Consider the following 22803-nt stretch of genomic DNA (forward strand, 5'->3'; position numbering starts at 1 on the left):
TGTGTAACTCATCTGTTTTGAAAATCCTTTATCAAAAGTTTGTACTAGACATTTGAACTAGCTCTTTTTTACCCAAATCACTATAGGTAAAGCTTACTGCATTATTAAATTTAGGATTGGTTGTAAGAAGCATTTTTAAAGGCTGTTGCACTATAGAAGTATACTTTGGTTGCTTTCTATAATTAGTAAATATGACTACCATGTTGGCTAGTTACATATCCTTTTGTGCAAAACAGCATAAAATATTATTATTCAGGTCATTTGCCTCCATGAAGACAAAAGACTCATCGTGGGAGGTCCTTCCTAGGAAACACACACAGTCTGTCATACCACTCATTGACCGTTCTTGCTCTCTCACCACTCTATCAGTCAATGCATTCGATGGTTCAACCACTCTCCACTTCCAGGGATGGCCTCTTGTCATCACTTCCTGCTGTTCAACCAAGCGATAGAACTCCCCAGTGTCACCCCTGTAACCACCTCTCAACAGTTTAAAAGTCTCAATCATATCACCTCTCCTTCTTCTATCCACCAAACTCTGCAGTCCACATTCCCTCAGCCAATCCTCATAACCAAAATTGTACAGTCCTGAAACCATCTTTGTCATCTGTCTTTGTACCCTGTCATCTGTCTTTGTACCCTTTGTAACTATATCATGGCCATACATGAGGACTTTTGCATGAATGAGCAGGTAAGAGGAAGTGTCATTTCAATGTTGCAAAGTGTAAGATTTTGAGATTTGGTAAGCAACGATGGGATGCGAAGTATAAACTTGGTGGGAAACTTTAGAGGAAGCAGAGGAGATGAGCGATCTAGGAGGGATGGTGGACAAGGACCTGAAATTTAGGGGCCACACTGCACAAGTTGTGAAGATGTCACATCAGATAATGGCAATGATGTGAAGGACCCTGACATGCAGAAATAGAGCAGTTATGATGCCATTGTATAAGGCCTCGATCAGGCCTCATATGGATTATTGTACACAAATTTGGTTGCCAGGTTTTCATGGTGACAAGGATATGTTGGAAAGGATCCAGAGAAGATTCACAAAGGTGATGGTCAGTGGTCTTTGGAATGTGGAGTACAAGGACAGATTGAGAGAATGTAAATTGTAAAGCCTCATAAATAGGAGGAGGTGGGGGGGGGAATATGATTGGGACATATAAGCTAGTTAAGGGTTGTTATCAGGTTGACATGGAAGAGATTTTTCATAGAATGGGAGAGGGGGTAGAACAAGAGGCGATTGCTGGAAACTGTATAAGGAGGGTGTGAACAGAGGAGTGAGGAGAAGGTTCTTTGCATGGAGAGTGGTTGGTGAGTGGAATGCATTGCCTTAGTGTGTTGTGAATGTAGACATATTGAATTAGTTTAAGGCACAGTTCGATGAGCATCATGTGAAGTAGCGTGTATCTCTCATGATGAGTCTCTGACTCCACGGAGGTTAGATGTTAATAATAAAGCTAGCCCTTTATTTTTATCTTACATTAAAAAAAAGTGGCCTGGCAACATGTTGCTTTCATACTTCGGTATGTGTTGACTTAGTACAACATGACTTTTAAAAGTCTGTATGTTGTAGGTATTATTTCTGGGAAAATTCCCATGTTACTCCTCTAAGAAAATATTATTTTTATGGCTGTTTAGCCTACTATTGTTTAGGAGTGCCCCTTTTATAATGTCATTGGCTTTTTACTCTATATGTCGCCCCCCCCCCACCATTAAAAGACAGCACTGCTTTATACTCACTGATTTCTTCAGCATTAGAAAAAAACCATTCAGTATGATATGGAAATTAATATACAGTCCTAATCACATTGCTGATATGTTATGGTAGAAGTCCCATTTTAAAATCAGCAAACATGGTTTATTACATTTGAAATCTTACAATCTTTTATGAATATATTCAACTTTTTACTTTTAAAAACAAAAAATGTAAAGTAAAAACAACACAGAGGAGTTATGTAGTGTAATAATCCATTCATTTATTTATTTACAATTTTCAGCATATATTGCCTTAGTATTACTTATAAGATGCATTTCAGAGAGCCCATATTTTCCTTTTTATGAATGCATTTTTTGATTAATACAAATAGTATTGTTTCTTCAATTGGCATTCATAGTTTCTTATAAAATCTTAATTGTATTTGCAGCACACTTTGTTACACTTTCTAGTGAAAAAACAACTGTTATTGAAATTTCATGTGTGTATTGGATGCTTTTAAAAATGTATACTTAAAATTGGTTTCTTTTTGTTTCACTAAAAATTGACATACAAGAAAAATTTGAATAGTGTGATATGTTTTAATTGAGGAATGTGTAATTTTATTAATTTATGAAAGGCCTTGTGAGTTTCACCAACTACAGTTTTTCATTTTTCATGTGCAGTTCAAAAAAAACTGTTGGTGGTAGTAGCAGCAGGCAGTAGATCTCAGTAGCAGGATGAGATCTCAGTAAATGTTAGAACCAGTCTGGGTGGTGGCCCATCCCATAATATTTTTGCATTATGTACTGCTTAGGTAATTGATGTGAAGTGCATAACGTCTATATACATAACAAGTACATAACTTCTAGGTTTGGTTATGCTTGTATAAAGAAATTATATTGTTGTTTAAAACAATAGGGTGCCACATGATAAGCTGATATTTAAGTTGCAGCACATGGGTCTGGATGTCAGATTGGTCAACTGGATTCAGGATTGGCTGTCTGATAGGTATCAGAGAGTTGTGTATGGTGGAGCAGTTTCCAGGAGGCAGAGGGTTACAAGTGGGGTCCCACAGGGCTCAGTACTAGGACCTATATTGTTTAACCTTTATATCAATGACATAGCCAGTGGATTGCAGGGGAATATTCAGTTGTTTGCGGATGATGTGAAGCTGGGAAGGATTATTAGTAATAGTGCAGATGTGGTAGCCCTGCAAGAGGATTTAAATAAGCTAGATAGATGGGCAAATGAATGGGGGGTGTCAGTTTAATGCAGCAAAATGTAAGGTCTTGAGGTTTGGGAAACATCGATGGGATGCTGCATACTCTATGGGAGGAGTTATACTGGAGGAAGTAGGGGGAGACAAGAGATCTGGGGTTGATGATTGATAGAAACCTGAAATTTAGGGGACATATTGCAAAGGTGTTGAAGGTAACACAGAGGATTGCTGCAATTATGAGAAGGACACTGACCTGCAGAGATAAAAGGGTTATCATTCCGTTGTATAAGTCTCTGATCAGACCACACTTGGACTATTGTTCTCAGATTTGGTCCCCAGGATTTGAAATGGGATAAATTAACTGTGGAAAGGATACAAAGACGGATGACAAAGATGGTTTCAGGACTGTACAAGGATAGTTATGAGGATCGGCTGAGAGAATGTGGACTGCAGAGTTTGGTGGATAGAAGAAGGAGAAGTGATATGATTGAGACTTTTAAACTGTTGAGAGGTGGTTACAGGGTTGACACTGGGGAGTTCTTTCGCTTGGTTGATCAGTGGGAAGGAGTGATGACAAGAGGCCATCCCTGGAAGTTACGAAAGGAAACTGTGAGCAAGAGGGTAAGGAGTGGTTTCTTTGTGTGGAGGGTGGTTGAGCCGTGGAATGCATTGCCTGATGGAGTGGTGGGAGCGAGAACGGTCAGTGAGTTTAAAGAGTGGTATGATAGACTTTGTGTTTCTCAGGGGGGGGACCTCCCCTCGATGAGTCTTGACAGACTTTATGTCTTAGGAAGGACCTCCCTCGATGAGTCTTTTGACTCCTTGGAGGCCTGAATAATAATAATAATAATATAATTTCTTGTCAAATATATATAAAAAAAAATTAATAAAGAAAGAGCCTTACTGCTCCATTTAAGTGATGTCAATTAAAAATAAATAGTGGATATTAAAGATCTAATATTATTTCAAAGCCAAAAGCAAACATATTTAAGAAAATATTTAAAGTGAAATCTTTTTAATTAATGAAATATCAGAGGAACAAAATGTTTTTTCCCACCTGGATTTTCACATAGTGAAAACGGAATGCATTTGCAGTCATATCCGGTTTTCTTCAAAATAGAATCTTGGAAATTAATGGCTTCTTAGATACCATTGAAAGGAAAAGACTGATGTGTTTTCTTCATTAATTTTGTGTATAATCTGTCATCTTTCTGTAAAATTTTACTTGAAAAAGTCCGAAAACATGAAATGGTTGGTTCTGCCACTCTAAGCTCTCCAACTACTGGCATTTTAGGAGAATCAGTTATTATTATTATGTACCTTGGCACTAATTGATTTTTCTAATATCATTTGTGCCAAAATTCCATCCAGAAATATTCTGAGTTTACAGCAAATAAAATGCTTCTTTGAATGTAACAAATATATTTGACAATCCTACAACCCACATTTTCAACTCTGTTTGAGGCTAACTAATTCAAAGGTAGCTCAATTTTTTCCCCTCCTCCAGGAAATTGTTCCTCATAAAACAAAAATGATCTGCTGATGTTAAGGCTTTAGGTGCCCCAGTTATAATTCCAACCAGTAACAAGTTCAGTCTACAAGAATTACTTTATTATTCTATGATAAAGTAATTACTATTTAAAGTAGTAACATTCATTAGTAATTTCCTTTCATATTCAACTGAAATGCAATTGTGACTGAATGTACATGATTCAATCACTGATTACTGGAGAAGTAAATTATAGTGGTTGATAATTGCACAGTTATAACCCTAAGGAAAGCTAATATTGGAAAGTGTCTAGATAACATTTCTGTTATTATAAGAAGAAATGCATTGGGTTTATTGACTGTAATAATATTACATATTACAATAGAGTTGAGATCAGGGCTCTGATAACCAACTAGTTTTGCCAGATATACTTGTGGCTTCGTTTTGGTTAAAATAAAAAATAAAATTCGTGTTAGCCTTTCATTGTATTTTTTGTCTTAAACCAGATGAAGCCACAATTATCTGCAGTGAAACTAGTCTACTTTCTATATATAAAAAGATAAGCCGAAATTTTAAGCGTTTTTATGTCATGTTTTTTGTCTCTGGCTTATCAGCCCGGAACTCGGGGGGGGGGGGATGCCAAGGGGGCAGAGCCCCCCTAGTATATACGTGTGTGTGCATATATATATATATATATATATATGAAAGAAGGTTTCTCTGATGTTGTCTTAAATGAATATAGCTTTGATGTAGTTAACATATTTTATTTCATTTATTTATTGTAATTTTATTTTATTTTCACTAGAGATCAGGCCAGTATAATAAACGTTGATCAAATCCATTGTCTCTTCAGCATACTATGGGAAATGTAATTTAGCTTGTCTCTGTATATATATATATATATATATATATATATATATATATATATATATATATGTGTGTGTGTGTGTGTGTGTGTATACTCCAGATGATGACATTAATATGAAGGTCGAAACATCGGGAAATTAAAATAATTATTTATAACACTGTTGTAGAGTCCATAATTTGTGTGAAATGAATATTACCATAATCATTTTTTTTTTCTATTTGCCACATATTGGAAAAACTAGGATTTTTCTTGGCCTGATTACTAATTTCTTCTCATAGTGTAGTTTTACTGTTCTTACTGAGTCGCCTTCCTGACCCACTTTCTATATACTCTACATGCAACTGATTATTACTATTCATTTTATACTTCTTTCACAGTACCTCTTCTTCAAGATTTCATATTTAATTCATTTGACATTTACATTATTCAGCCTTTTGACCTTCAGAATACATGCACACACATTGATGATAAATATTTCTGGATCAGTGCCCAAGAAGCATTTTATCTTCTTCTCACTTCACTCTTCATTCTATGCTGTAATTTCATATGAGTGAGGTGTCACATTTCATCAACTAGATGAAATGTGACACCCCACTCACAATTATATCTTCTGTTGAAATTATTAGATCTAAGACTCATTAAGGAGGGCACACTCTTGTGTGCCCTCCCTTACAACCACCTAAGATAGTTGTCTCACAAAAACTCAAGAAATTCATTTTTCTTATATCCAAAAGCTCTTCATTTCAATCTATATTAATTACTATAATTAAGATCACCCATAACCCTTCTTCACTAACTCAAGTTACTTATATGTTTCCTCATCACCACCCACATTCCATGGCCTTTATAGCAGCATCCAAGTATATATATCTTTTCCTGGCTCAAAACATAGTCACTATTTCCCCTCTTGCATCTCTACTTTGTGTGGACAAAATTCCCCTATTATCAGCAGTGGCATCCTTCCCACTCTCTTCATGTCCGCTATCCTCACAAAAAACATTATACCCTTCCATTTCTATTTGTGTGATATTATCCTCATCTAACAATGAGAAGAATTGTGGAAGAAAAGTTTGGTGAAGAACAAGCTGGATTCAGGCCAAATAGAGGCCGTCAGGATCAGATCTTCACTTTACGACAAATAGTTGAGAAAGCATGGGAATATAACAAAGATCTGTATTTAAGTTTTGTTGATCTGGAAAAGGCATATCACAAGGTGCCAAGAGAGAAGCTATTCAATACACTACAGTTATATGGTGTCAATGGGCCATTATATCAAGCAATACTTAGTCTTTAATTGTAAGTCAGCAGTTAGAATTGAAGGAAGTACAGGAAGATGGCTTAATGTTTAATCTGGTGTGAGACAAGGATGTACATTATCCCCTCTGTTATTCATTATCTATATGGATCACGTTATGAAGGAAAGTGGTATTAAAAATGATATCAGAATTGGAAATGTTAATGTCAGCTCTTTGCTTTATGCAGACAATGTTATACTTCTAAATAAATCTGCTACAAGCTTGCAAGATTCCCTGATTAAATTGAATAGCTGTTGTAATAGATATGGTATGAAGATCAGCAATATAAAGACAATGAAAATAGGCAGAATCATTGAAAATGTCAACTGTTTGTCAATGGAGAACCTGTGGAACAAGTAAAACATTTCAGCTATTTAGGCACGATTTTTACTAAAGATGGTAAATTAAATATAGAAATAGACAACAGAATCAGCAAAGTTGGTATGGTGGGAAGTCAATTGAATAAATTCATATGGAATAAGAGAGAAATTAGTTGGAACACTAAATTAGCTGTATACAAGACAGTGTTCAAACCAGTTTTAACTTATGGAATCTGAGAGCTGGGTCAGAAGTAAAACACTTGACCAAAGACTAGAGACCACAGATAAGAGAGTCCTGAGAAAGATTATAGGCGTGAACAGATGGCATCAATGGCAATATCATATTAAAAACGAGGATATTAGGAAAGAACTTGACATTGTCAGCATCCAGGAATGTGTTAGCAGAGCTAATCTCAGGTGGTATGGTCACTTAAACAGAATGGGCAAGAAAAGATTAGCAAAATAGATGTTCTCTGCCAGGTTGGCAGGAAAACGACCCAGAGGAAGACCAAGATATAGGTGAATTGATACCGTACAAAGTGCCTTAGACAATAGAAATATAAGATCTGATAATGTTGGAGTCTTGACAAGTAACCGACTGATTTCGAGGAAAATTGTAGATAGAAAGTTAGCTATGATGTAAATTTTTCATGTAGTACCACCCCTTGAGGGTACATGTCAGGAATTTGATGATGATGAACTATGTTTTACTCATTTCAACAAATTAGGAGCAAATAAACTCAATCAGCAAAATAATTTTTTCATCTCCCTTATTTTTCTGATGCTCCTGCCATTCATAAATAACAGCAATTCACTTTAAAGTCTATATCCAGTCTCTTGGTGTGGTTGTGATTTTCCCACACCTGCCCAATCGTTTTTATCACCATTTACCCTATATCCCTATATATCTTATCTGTCTCCTTAGACTCAATAATCTCTCCAGCTGACTCACACCAAATCTATTTAAATGCAACCGATCAGTTTTATACAAATCCATGTTTACCTCAAATGCATGCCATACATTTGCAAACTTCACTCCCTTCTCCTCATGCAACTCTGCCAACATATTATTCATGATTCTTGCTCTCTGTTTCAACCTCATCGGTATCATACCTTGGCAACACACTGACTATCTTTCCTGTCATACTGTTATTTTTCACTCTCCTTAGTAACCTCCTAATATCTGTTGGGAATTGGCCAGAAGTTGCAACAAAAGAATGACTGTTATCAGGCTACATATCTAATGCAGCCCACATTTTTATTTTCTTAATAAAAAGCAGGTTTAGCATTTATAGGTATCTAGAATACAATTTCCTCTGAGAATACAATTTATAAGGAAATAAAAAAACAAACAAACTAATATTAGATGATACGATCAAATATGCAATTTTTTTGTTTATAGCATTTGTATATGCTAACTCATTTTCACTTTTTGTGCTTTTTTTTTTTTTCTTTCCAAAATTTATAAATAGGAAAGGTTACAACTGAAAATCATTAGCAGCAGTGATACAGTAAGTTCCCAATTCTCTCTTTTGCATAAATGGCATGGATGCTTATGAATTCCTTTAGGTAATACTGAAATCTAGAGCAAGATTTCTCGATTATTTAATTCTTAGCCAATCTTAAGATAATAATGTAATATAAGTTTATAATCTTTTATAGGTGGGACACATATAAAAAAATATATGTGGGTGTGTTATTTATCATAATCAATTATCCTATAGGCTGCGCCATTGTTATTTATATTGTGTATTTTTATATATACTTCCCTCTTTATGTATATGTATAGTATATTAACTTTTTAGTCTACCGGCTGTGCCTTTGTTAATAATTATACTATATACTTATGAGATGAAATATTATATAAATATCTTTTACTAACAATTATTTTTATTTTTTGACTCCGAGTGTCCCTATATGTTATTATATTTGCACAAAGAGTTCACTCCAATTGGTGCAATGACTTTAACTCACTCTTTCAGAATCCAACTAATCATTGACTCAATACCAAGTACAAAATAAACACATTTAATAAAACTAAATCAATATATATACACTTCTAGTAATAATACATAACTATAACTACAGATTATATGGATCCAAGGCCTTATTTAAAAATATAAACTTACTCTTAAGACTAAACACTTTTTCTTTCACAATCACAAAAAAATGTTCATAGTCTTTTTCTCTTTCTGTTAAGGCTCTTTTCCAGAAGTTACAAGGCTCTGTACTTCATTATCAGGATCCTTTCATCAATCAATATAACATACATAAAGTCTTCTTGACTATATCCTGTTTTCCTTTTAGTAGTAATACTCATCAGATCAGGCACCTTTAATACCTAAAAATCTTCTTAATGAATATATTTTCTAAACTTTCACTTTCAGGCATTCTTAATACTTATAAAACTTCCTTATCAATATTTTCTCTAAGAAAAACATTCACTTTAGAATGTAAGCAACAAGTTCTCCTTTCATTCACAATACTAAATTGACAGTCTTAACTTATTTCACCATAAAAACTTACAGTTTCAAGATTTCCTTTTATTCATTACTTATTTCTCCTTGAAACCTAATATTTCCACTATTCCCTTTTCGGAATACATTATGAAAATTCTTTTGACTGCCGCACACAAAAAATCAAGTTCCTCCCAACTTGAATATATCTCGGCCAGTTTATAAAAACTTATAGTTTCAAGATTTCCTTTTTATTCTTTACTTATTCCTGCTTGAAACCTATTATTTTCACTATTCCCTTTTCGGAATACATTAAGAAAATTCTTTTGACTGCCGCACACAAAAAATCAAGTTCCTTCCAACTTGAATATTCCTCGGCCAGTGTTCTAAAAACTTTTCGAACGCTCTCTTGTTTACAACTGTAACTTGGATACGCAACGCTTTCCTTGTCAGCTGTCAATCACACATCAAGTTCTCTCCGGGAGCATGCGCACTTCACAAAAGTCAGAAACTACGCACTGCAATAAAATGGCTGACTCGCTGTATCCATCAGCGCTAGAGAAAGTCTTTCACAAACACAAAATTCAACATTTTAAAATACAACAAACTTTCTTATAAGTAACACAAATAATCAGTTTAGTAAGTACTTCAATATTTTTACTTCTTTACATGTTACTTCTAATATAACATTTTCATAACGAGCACATCACAAGTGCAGACACTGCGTGTATGAAAACAAAAACTAACAAGCATAATTAATACGTAAAAATATTCAGAATTTTTTAATATGATTATTTTTACATCAGTTTCATTTTTCTGTGAAAAAAATTTTTTTTATATTTAACCTACATCTAAACAAAATTTTAATATTTATTTCTAGATCTTAAAATATAACGTGATTCTTGCTAATCATTATGTATATCTTCTGAATCACTAGTTTCAGAATCATCTGACACTAAAGATAATTCTGAACTTTCTTCTTCCAAATTAGTATACTTAAAAATTTCATTTTTATACCTTTCAAACACTTCATTTAAACTACTTGAATTATGTCCTAAATCTACAGAATCATCACTATCAGAATCAATTTCTACAGGTTTTTGAGATTCTACAAGTTTCTGGGATTCCTTATCCTTACTAACTAAATTTGAGGTATCTTTAACTTCCCTTTTCTTATTTAATCTTATATTTATCAACCTATGAAATTCCGCTATACTTTCATCAATGTTAGAGTTAATTTGATTATCATCATTCTTAGATTGTACATCATCTGAAATATGTGTCTTGGGAATTCTAAAATTTCTTGTATTTTGGTTCATTTTACCAAAGTTTAATTTTTTCTTTCGCTGCATATTTGAGTTATGAATATTAGATCTATTCCCTTTCCTATCATTTAACCTTGAATAAGATTCACAATTAGTATTAGGAAAACTACATTCATCCTTCAATATTTTATTCATATTATCACCTAAAGTAACTAAATTTTTATTTCCCAAAAAGTACCTTTTTAATCTGTCAGAGTGTACATTTAAAATTTTACTAGGATTATTGACATCTTGAATTCTAAAATTTACTGGAGAAAAATTGTCTAAAATTCTAAATGGACCTAAGGCTTTTCTTCCTAATTTCCCAACTCTTTTAATACTAGATTTATCATCTAACAATACCAAATCACCTGGTACAAAAGATTTATACTTTCTAAAGTGATTTATATATTGTCTAGTTTTCTGAGCACTTAATTTACTTATCTCACCTACTAGTCTATGAGTAGTGGAAAACTTATCTATTACTAATTCTAAATATTCATTTATATCACTGTATCCTGTATTTGGAATAACTGAAACAAGTTCATTAGGAAAAACTGGATCAAAACCATATAATGCAAAAGATGGTTTTTCCTTGATAGCAGAATGAAAAGCAGACCTACATGCAAATAATGTTTGAGAGATATGTGTATCCCAATCATTCATTTTGGTGTTTGCCAACTTTGAAAGTATTTGCTTTATGTTTCGTAGGTGCTTCCGTGGCGCAATCGGTTAGCGCGTTCGGCTGTTAACCGAAAGGTTGGTGGTTCAAGCCCACCCGGGAGCGTGTGGTTCTTTCCTTTTTTGGGACTTAGGGGTATTGGTAGATAGGGAGATGAAGTTCAGAGGACACATTGCTAAGGTGTCCAAGATTGCACATAGGATTACTTGGTTGTTGAGGAACACACTGACATCCAGAGATAAAGAGGTTATTATTCCCCTTTATAAAGCATTGATACTTCCACATTTGGATTACTGTGCTCAGGTCTGGTCACCTGGATTCCTTGGAGATGAGGAGGCTGTGGAGAGGGTTCAGAGAAGAGTGACCAAGTTGGTGAGTGATATAAAAAATGCTCCCTACATTGATAGATTGAGAGCTTGTGGATTGCAGAGATTGGTTGATAGGCAAAGAAGAGGGGATATGATAGAAACATTCAAATTACTAAAAGGTTTTTATAGGATTGATGCAGGGGAAATGTTTCAGCTGTGTGATAGTGATGGAAGAACAAGAGGTCATCTCTGGAAATTAAAGAAGAGTGTGGTTAACAAAGGTGTCAGAACAAGGTTTTTTGCCTGGAGGGTGATGAATGAGTGGAATTCATTGCCTGACTTAGTTGTGAGCTCTTCGTCTGTAAATGAATTCAAGAAGAGATATGACAGATATTGTTTTGCTAGTTTGGGTCTCCCGCGATGAGTCTACTGACTCCATGGAGATACCCGTAATAATAATAATAATAATAATGTTTCTATTTAGTCTTTCACACATACCATTACATTGCGGATGATAAGGTGTTGTAAAAATCTTCTTAACATTAAGCAATTTACATAACTGTAATAATAGTTCAGATGTGAAATTTGCTCCTTGATCTGAAAGTAAGGTCTGAGGAGCTCCATATCTACAAACTATCGTATTCAAAAACTTTCTTGCAATAGTTTTTGCAGATTGGTCTTTCATTGATACTGCTTCAGGAAATCTAGTTAGCATGTCTATGATTACTAGAATATACCTATTTCCTTTTTTAGTAATTGGTAGTGGACCTACTACATCAATAGCAACAGCTTGAAATGGTCTAGTTGGAATTGGAAATGGTTGTAAAGGAGCTTTTCCTCTAAAAGGGGATCTTATTTGGCACTTATGGCATGATTTGACATACGTGAGTATATCACTCTTCATACCTTTCCAGATGTAACGATCCTTTATTCTTTCCAAAGTTCTAGAAAACCCTTGGTGTCCTGCTAAGTCAGAATCATGGAAAGTATACATAATCCAAGGAATCATTTTAGTTGGTGCCAATATTTTCACCTTCAACTTTCCATCTTCCATTTGTCTAGATAAGAGTAACCCATCTTTATCTAAATACAAGTTTTCCAGATTCAAAAATGTATCTAGCTGAGTTTCACCTTTCAATACTGCTTCATAAATAGTTTTTAGTATGGGATCATCCTTCTGAGCTTGGACAATCTTATCCTTTTCCCAAATTTGTGAACTAGGTTCCTTATTCTTTAGAGTCTCAATATTAAATACTTGATCATTATCATTAGTATCCAGAAAAACTTCAGGAGACTGCTCTAATTTTCCACTGTCACCTGATTTTCTGTCCAAACAACATTCTATTCCACACAATGATACTGTATTATCAACAAAATTACACACAAACCCATGACGTTTCAGAAAATCAATTCCAAATATTATTTGTACATTTGGATTTGAAGATTCTGGAAGAACAATTAATGGATGAGAAACTTTCAATGGAAAACAAGGAATTGAAATAAAGACATTGATTTGCTTATAAGCTGAAATTTCAGATTCAAATATTCCTTTTAACTTAATTGGATTACTTAAAACTAAAATATCATTTGGAATTAGAGATTTAATTTTGTTAAATAAGCTATAAGAAATGAGTGAAATGTGTGCACCTGTGTCAAGTAAGATTTCACAAGGTACATCTTCAATAAATCCTTGTAATACTGTTAAAGGATTACTTTCATTAGCATAAGGAGCTAATGCTACATCAAACTTTCTTTTATGGTTAGAGCTGTCTTTGGCTTTATCCATGTTTAGTGAATAGTTTGACATTTCTGTCCTTGCCAGTATAATATTGGAATAATAACTAATTCCAGATTTACTTTTATTCTCTGATTTCTTATTTTGAAAACAAGATCTATCTCTAACATAACAATCTTTAGCAAAATGACCCTGTTTATTACATCTAAAACATTTTGGAATGTATCTTCTATGAGATGCTTTATTCCTATTAATGTCATCAGATTTACAAGAAAAAGATTGATTATCTGTAAGATTTTTTGACATTGATAAATCCGACATCATCTTAAACAGAAGTTCTTGTCCTTGTATTATGGGTCTCTGTTGTCTTTCTATCTCTTCACTCATAAATGTTTTTAGTTCCTCATATTTTTCCAAATCATGTAATTTTACCCTGGAATCAGATTCTGGAATATCTTTAGTAAAATTCACAGAAGTTTCCTTAGACTTTTTCCTTTTATTTGCAACTTTACTTTTTTGAAGCTTTTCTTCTCTCATTTTATCAGTACCCACAATGCTAGGAGAATGAGATTGATTATACTGAAAAGAATTTACTTGCTTATTGCTTGAGGGATGAAAAATATCTCTAAATCTTTCTTCCTTTTCTTTAACAAGCTCAAAACATTGTTCAAGATTTCTAACTTTTTTCTTATATGCTGTTTCTTTTAAATTATCCTTGAGGCCAAGCCTAAATTAATTAAAGAGCAACCATTCTAAAGAGGATTTCTCTTCAGATGAAATATTGAATCCATGAGCAATGGTCCACAATCTATGATAATATTCAGAAACAGATTCCTTATTACCTTGGATACACTGTTGAATCTTCCAAATGTTTGGCCCTAATTCTCTTACATTTGAAAATGCTGATATTAGCAAACTTTTAAAGGTTGCATAATTGTCAGTATCTCGTAGTAAAGGAGATGTATTTAAGAATGTTTTGGCTTTTCCCAACAATTTATTACGAAGTATAATTAACAAGTGAAAATCTGACCAATTCCCTAAATCTTTAATTTTTTCTGCATACCTAAAAAATGTTTCTATGCTCTCACTACTATCACCTGAAAAAGACGATATTACTAAGGTTGGATTTATTAACCTAAAAAATTCTTCATCATTAACTGAAGGAACTTTACTACTAATATTATTATTTTCTGTAGCCATTTTTTTTATTTGAGTCAAGATTTGCCTTTTGGATTCTAAAATAGTTTAGTCATAACCAATCCTGTCGTCGACTGTGCCATTGTTATTTATCATAATCAATTATCCTGTCGACTGCGCCATTGTTAGTTATCATAATCAATTATCCTGTAGGCTGCACCATTGTTATTTATATATGTATTTTTATATATACTATATACTTATGAGATGAAATATTATATAAATATCTTTTACTAACAATTATTTTTATTTTTTGACTCCGAGTGTCCCTATATGTTATTATATTTGCACAAAGAGTTCACTCCAATTGGTGCAATGACTTTAACTCACTCTTTCAGAATCCAACTAATCATTGACTCAATACCAAGTACAAAATAAACACATTTAATAAAACTAAATCAATATATATACACTTCTAGTAATAATACATAACTATAACTACAGATTATATGGATCCAAGGCCTTATTTAAAAATATAAACTTACTCTTAAGACTAAACACTTTTTCTTTCACAATCACAAAAAAATGTTCATAGTCTTTTTCTCTTTCTGTTAAGGCTCTTTTCCAGAAGTTACAAGGCTCTGTACTTCATTATCAGGATCCTTTCATCAATCAATATAACATACATAAAGTCTTCTTGACTATATCCTGTTTTCCTTTTAGTAGTAATACTCATCAGATCAGGCACCTTTAATACCTAAAAATCTTCTTAATGAATATATTTTCTAAACTTTCACTTTCAGGCATTCTTAATACTTATAAAACTTCCTTATCAATATTTTCTCTAAGAAAAACATTCACTTTAGAATGTAAGCAACAAGTTCTCCTTTCATTCACAATACTAAATTGACAGTCTTAACTTATTTCACCATAAAAACTTACAGTTTCAAGATTTCCTTTTATTCATTACTTATTTCTCCTTGAAACCTAATATTTCCACTATTCCCTTTTCGGAATACATTATGAAAATTCTTTTGACTGCTGCACACAAAAAATCAAGTTCCTCCCAACTTGAATATATCTCGGCCAGTTTATAAAAACTTATAGTTTCAAGATTTCCTTTTTATTCTTTACTTATTCCTGCTTGAAACCTATTATTTTCACTATTCCCTTTTCGGAATACATTAAGAAAATTCTTTTGGCTGCCGCACACAAAAAATCAAGTTCCTTCCAACTTGAATATTCCTCGGCCAGTGTTCTAAAAACTTTTCGAACGCTCTCTTGTTTACAACTGTAACTTGGATACGCAACGCTTTCCTTGTCAGCTGTCAATCACACATCAAGTTCTCTCCGGGAGCATGCGCACTTCACAAATGTCAGAAACTACGCACTGCAATAAAATGGCTGACTCGCTGTATCCATCAGCGCTAGAGAAAGTCTTTCACAAACACAAAATTCAACATTTTAAAATACAACAAACTTTTTTTTAAGTAACACAAATAATCAGTTTAGTAAGTACTTCAATATTTTTACTTCTTTACATGTTACTTCTAATATAACATTTTCATAACAAGCACATCAAAAGTGCAGACACTGCGTGTATGAAAACAAAAACTAACAAGCATAATTAATACGTAAAAATATTCAGAATTTTTTAATATGATTATTTTTACAGGTGCATTATTAGACTTTTAATTCAATATTAGTAGACTTCAGTAGCTGATATTTTAATTATTTGTGCTGATATTATTTAATTATTGATTATCTGTGCATTTTTATTAATAGTGGAAAATTTTGAATTACTGGATCCTATTTCTGTTCTAAATTAAATTTTCATGACTCAAAAAAACTAAATTTTGAGCAGTGAAAGCATACTTGCAAAATTTAATGAAAAATATAGTGATGAATATTCTTTATTAGAAAACAAATGTTATTATTATTATTATTACTGGCAACTCCAAGGAGTCCTTAGACTCATCAAGGGAGGCCCTAACATCATGTCAAGAACAACTATTCGACATTCACACAGTATCTATCATATCTCGCCTTGAACTCATTCACAATCATGGCACCCACAACAGACTGGCAGCTTCTTCCACTCATTCACCACTCTCCAAGTAAAAAACCTTGCTCTAACACCCTTGCTAACCACACTCTTGCCCAGCTTCCATGTATGGCCCCTAGTCCTCCCACCACCAGTCCTATTCTCAAAAATATCTTCTGAATTAATCTTATAGGAAACCCTTCAGTAATTTGAATGTCTCAATCATATCACCCCTTTTCCGCCTATCAACCAATTTCTGCAACCCACAAATCTTCAACCTGTTCTCATAAGGTTCATTCCATAGACCTGCTATCATCTTGGTCACTCGTCTCTTGATCCTCTCCACCTCCTCCCCATCAAGAAGAAACCCTGGCACCCAAATCTGGGCACAGTAGTCTAGATGGGGTCTTATCAAGGCTCAATTCAGAGGAACAATAACCTGTTTGTTTCTTCAACCAAGTGATTTGATGAGCTGATTTAGCCACTCTTGCAATGTGTCCCCTAAACTTCAACTCCCTATCCACCAACACTTCCAAATTCCTGGCCTTGTCAATCTCCTGGAGTACAGTTCCACCAGTGTGATATACTGCTGCTAATCTTTTCACCCCAAAATGCATAACCTTATACTTTGCCACATTGAATTGACATCCATTCTCCTTTGCCCAATCCTCCAAACTATCCAAATCATCTTGCAAAATTTTGTCATCCTGTGCATTCACTATTGCGCTACCCAACTTTGCATCATCAGCAAACAAATGAACACTTCCTCTCAGATCCTTTCCTATATCGTTGATGAACAAATCGAAAAGTAGTGGTCCAAGAACAGAACCCTGTGGCACACCACTAGTCACAGGCCGTCTTTTGGACTCCACTCCTGTATATACCACTTTCTGATATATCTCTCCATCAACCACCCTCCTATCCATCTCACCAACAATATATCCATCCCCATATGCTGCAGTTTACTGATTAGAATTCCATGTGGTATCCTGTCAAAGGCCTTAGCAAGGTCTAGTAGAATCACTGTAAACCCATTACCTGTCTAGTTCAGCCGTCACTGTGTTATAAAACATGAGCAAGTTACTGAGGCATGATCTACCCTTCACAATACCTTGCTGTGCCCCATACAGTATCCCATTTTCATCTATCCAATCCTGTATTTTTCTCTTGACTATTTTCTCCAAGACCTTGACAACAATTCCTGATATGCTGATTGGTCGGTAATTTACAACAACAGTCTTGGAATCTCCTTTATGCAGTGGAACTATTTTCCCCTCTTTCCACCCCCTTCGGGACTAACCCAGACCCGAGACTCAAATTAAACAAAATGGTCAAGGGCACTGACAATTCTTTAGCTACTTCACGTACGACACGAGCTGGTATACTATCCAAACCCACAGATGTATTGACATTGAGGTTTTGTAATAAACTATTCACCACAATTCCCATATAAGCTATGGTTCATTCATTCCTGCAATGTCACCACCTGGATGATATACTCTTGCAAAGTGCTCGCTCAGTAATTCAACTATATCAACTGATTCGGTTACCTCCCTACCATTGGCATTCTTTAAAATCATTCTGCTGTATACATTTTTTCTTTTACTTGCAACATATCGAAAAAACTGTTTGGGATTCCCTACCTTTAGACAGCATGGCTAATGTTCTTTCATAATCCGCTTTTGCTTTTCTTACCACACTCGTTACCCTTCTGGCCTGTGCTTTATGCTGTTCATTTGCCTGCCGGTCACCTTTCTCCTTAAATTCCCTCCACAGTTGTTTTTTTTTTGGAACTCAAGCTTAATGGTGTTATTCATCCATTTAACCCCTACTTGATTTATTATTCATACTCTAGGTATACAGTAAGCCATTGGCTCATGCAAACTGCCTTCCATGCGCTATCAACATCCAGCCCTTGCAGCTTTACATGCCATGGACTGAACCAATCAAACTCCTAAGCTTGTCATACTTACCAGCCTGATAATTCCACATGCACCCTGTCTTAATTGTAAATTCCACACCTTTAGCCACCTCCCAAGTCAAGACCCTATGATCACTCTCACCGATTGGTGGCAACGTGGTCATATTTGTTACAGCAAAATTCTCAGATGCAATTACTAGGTCAAGCACTCTCTGACCCCTAGTATTTTCCATTACATGCTGTCGCAGATAGTTATCCCTTAATAACTGCATAAAATCCAATTCCTTCCTCCCATATGTCCTCTCCTCCTTCCAATCACTGTTACCATAGTTGAAATCTCCTATAATAATTACCCTCCTTCCACTCATTTCTTCTATTTGCTTATGCATACTATCTCTGCCATCTATTCCATCACCTGGTCTATAGCAGTGCCCAACTGTATATTTTGTTCTGCTAGCCTCAATCTCACACCAAATAGCCTCAAATATGCTCTTTTCTTTATCCTGCAGTTCCACTTCTATTCTCTTTGGCTGTAGCTCATCACCTATTCATCAATAACACTCCTCCCCCATTTTATTCTCCCTGTCAATCCTGAACACACCATACCCCTCACATTCAATCCCACTAGCTATATCATCTTCTGTCAGCCATGTTTCACTAATGCCAATAACCTGTGGCCTGGAAGTGTCAACCAAGGCCAAAAATTCTTCCTTCTTGTTCCTAATACTTCTGGCATTAGTATACATGAATTGCAGAAGCCCATTTGTCTCATCCCTATTTCGATGCCTTATACTATCCGATTCTGATTTGTTGTCCTTCGTACTTGCTCAGGCATATTACACATATTCATACACTCGACTGTCTCCCTAAAGTGTGCATATCCTACTCCCCCCTCTTAATAACTCTAGTTTCCTTGATTCTGCACATCCACTTCATTCAACAACACCTTTTCAAGTCTCCGTACACCAAATCCATTCAAATGTAAACCATCCATCTTATATAAATCCTTTCACCCATCAAACTCACTCCACACATCCACAAATTCCACACCACTCCTCCTGCATAATCCGTGCATAAAGTCATTAGCAATTTTGGTCCCCCTTCTATACTGTTCACTGTCATACCACGGCAACAGACTCACCATTCTAACTCTCTCACTCTTCTCTTTTGCTACCTCAAGTAATTCCTTCAAATACTCTCTCATAGCCATTTTGTTTCCTTTCAAATCATTCGTTCCTGCTACTACTATCAATTCTTTCACCCTCTGTTTTTGCATTCTAATTGACTCGCTTACATCCTTAACATTCGCACCAGGTTGGTACGATTTTGTTAAACTCTCATCTATCACACCTCTTACTAAAGAATCTCTGTACAACACTCGCTCTTTCATTTTGTTTACACTCACTATCATACTCTTATTTTTCTTATCGTACTTTTGCCATTTATTAGTTGGTACGTTCGGTAAACATTTTTGCCATCGCTACAGTTGCCGATTTGACCTATGTATCGCTCCGCATAACCGTGTGATCTCACTCATTGCATCTGTCTCATCATTTTTATTATCTGTTAATTCATTCATTCGTTCTGTATGTTTACCTTAATTTTCACTTTCAACGTTACCTCTCACGGCTATCTGGTACTACCTCGCAAATATCACTATTCATGCCTCGGATATCACTATTTTCTACATTCTCACTATCAACAACAATATCACTCTCACGACCTGAAACACTCTTTAAATCCTCACATTTATATTTCTTTATTCTCTCATGAATGCTTTTGTGAAATTTGTGAAGTGTGAAAGCAGTTATAAAATTTGTATCCAATGATGGCTGCTGACTGTGATTCACAGTTTAGAGAATTTTTATTTTTTTAAATATGCATCTTGTGCTGGTTACATTTTCATGGTCAATTGAATGCATGGGTAAAGGCCAATGATCATCACAACTCTCAAAAAGGTACTATAAAGTTATTAATTAATAAAGCACATAATGTGTGTTCCTTCACTCAAGCTTACAACAGAAACTTCTATCAAAACTTTATTGTAATTGTTTCAGTATCATCAGTACGTTGGATAGATGAACAATGCATGGAAACTCACAAGGCAGTATCTTAACCAAGGGTTAAGCAAGTAAATAGAGTAGGAGTGAAATGGATGAACAGTGAAATCAAGCAAGTGGTGCTGAAAAAGAAAATGTTATGGAGGAGGTACAAGATGATGGTAATCGGATCCATGAAGAGTATAAAGTGCAAACTAGAAAGGTGACAAGCATGGTAAAGAAAGAAAAGATGCATTATGGGAGGAGATTGGCTGGTCAGGCCAAGATTAACTCAAGGGAATTTTTCCACTATATGGCAAGCAAGAGAAAGAATAACTATGTCAGGTTGACACTGATGGATTGTTATGGCAGCAGAATAACAGTTGCAAAAGATATAGTGGAATTATTGAAAGCACTTACTGATGTAAATGATGCAGTGCAGTATATAGAAAGGAGGCAAGTATTAAGAGAATTGGAAGTGAAAGAATCAGAGGTGTATCGTGTGTTGGTTGGGTTAGATGTTAATAAGGCTGTGGGAATGGATGACATATTACCATGTGTTGTTAAGTAAGGTGAACTACAGTTAGCTATGCCCTTGACCTGGTTATTTAATGAAAGTCTTGCAGAGGGTAGGGTTCCTAAGGAGCAGAAAGAAGACAAAATATTACCACTCCAGAAGCATGGCTGTAGGACAGAAGTTTCCAAATTGAAGACCAGTTTGTATAACTGCAATTGTGGTCAAGGTGCTGGAGAGATTGGTTAGGAATAGAATACAGGATTGAGTTGTTCGTCATAGCATTCTTTATGATGGGCAGCATGGATTTGTAAAGAGTAGGTGCTGTTTTAGCAATTTACTTGCATTGTATGATAAGGTAATAAGTGTGTTAAATTAAGGGAGAATCATATGCAGTCATATTCTCGGACTTTGCAAAAGTGTTTGATAGATTACCACATGATAAGATGGATCAGAGATTGGCTCTCTGAACAGTACCAGCAGGTTGTGAATGATGGAACAGTGTCTCAAAAAAGGAGGGTAACCAGTGGCATATCCCAGGGTTCTGTTCTTGGGTTCCTGCTATTTAACTTGTTTGTAAATGATATATTTGTTTCGATAACGAAATACCGTTAGTAGGCATATTTAAATAATTATAAGACCGGATAAAAACTTGTGTAATGTATTTTATTAGTGTAGAATTTTCACCTAAGTATCATAGGCATATACATATTTAGACAAAATAAAGTTAAGAAAGATTAGCTGATTTAAAAAGTACTATCTCCCTCTCCCACAAAGGGGATAGACGTAGACCATCAGATCTGTTTAAGTTAGGAGAGTGAAATAACATTTCACATGATTCTTTATAAAGCCATTCCACGAGGAACTGACTTTTATGAAGAACTCTTGTCTTATTCTTCTCATGAACTCTATGTCTAGTGTTGATAGCACAACTTCAAACTGTTCACACTGAAGGAATTGAATAGAAGACTTGTGTTTTTCTAGCCAAATAAAAGCAGATCTTTCTGTTTGCCCAAAATAAGATAACCCACAAGAGCAAGGAATCTGGTAGATGCCTGAATAATCAGATGTGGAAGCTTGTCCTTAGGAGAAGCAAGAAAGGTGGAGATTTTTCTGATGGGGCAAAAGGCAACAAAAATATTCAGCGGTTTTTAACTTTCGCTATGTGTTCAATAATGCTTTGCACATAAGGGATAGGAATATGAGTTATTTCTTCTGTATTTGAAGTGGTAGAGATACCATAACTATTAAAAGCTCTTTTGATGAAAGAATTCTTAAAAACATTAGATAAAAGGGTAGAATTAATATGTTGTAATTCTTTCTGTAGCAGTTCATCTGAAGAACAAAAGGAGTGTGCCCAATGAACTAATGTTTTAATAGTTTCAGCCTTTTGACTGGGATGATGATGATGATGATGAGATTCAGCATGGATATAATGGCCTGTATGAGTTTTCTTCCAAAAAACTGAGAAATGTAGGCTACTGTCTGATTGATGAAGAATTAAAAGATCTAAAAAGGCTAACTGATTATTTACTTATTCTTCTTCTAGGGTGAACTGGATCCTGGGATGAACATTTAATTTAGAAAGAAATTGTTGTAACTCAGAGGATGAGCCATTCCAGATAACAAGAATATCATCCACATATCTGTACCAGCAAGTAGGTCTAGATGAAATGTTGTAAAAAATATGTTGTTCAGTGTTCCATGAAGAAGTTGGCAATAGCAGGAGAAATAGGATTGCCCATTGCTGTATCCTTCAATTCGTTTACATAA

The 22803-nt window shown here is 34.7% G+C and overlaps 1 protein-coding gene and 1 non-coding gene across 8 annotated transcripts in view; both read left to right on the forward strand.

The window, feature by feature from the left end:
* LOC150101815 (phosphatidate cytidylyltransferase, mitochondrial) overlaps positions 1–22803 on the forward strand; it is a 195858-nt gene that overhangs the window by 39953 nt on the left and 133102 nt on the right. For 5 of the 7 annotated variants that reach the window (XM_090400300.1, XM_090400305.1, XM_090400304.1 and 2 more), the window contains one exon: positions 8363–8401. The exons of the other annotated variants lie outside the window; for them this stretch is intronic. In XM_090400300.1, the coding sequence (XP_090256426.1) occupies positions 8363–8401 (39 nt within the window). The remainder of the gene's footprint in view (positions 1–8362; positions 8402–22803) is intronic. 7 annotated transcript variants of the gene reach the window in all.
* TRNAN-GUU (transfer RNA asparagine (anticodon GUU)) lies at positions 11364–11437 on the forward strand. Its single transcript has one exon. It is a non-coding gene; the product is annotated as a tRNA-Asn (tRNA).

The sequence above is a fragment of the Typopeltis vanoorti genome, chromosome 11 (genome assembly GCF_054136105.1).
Source record: "Typopeltis vanoorti isolate ZY-2024b chromosome 11, IOZ_Tvanoo_1.0, whole genome shotgun sequence".
NCBI classification, from domain to species: Eukaryota; Metazoa; Arthropoda; class Arachnida; order Uropygi; family Thelyphonidae; genus Typopeltis; species Typopeltis vanoorti.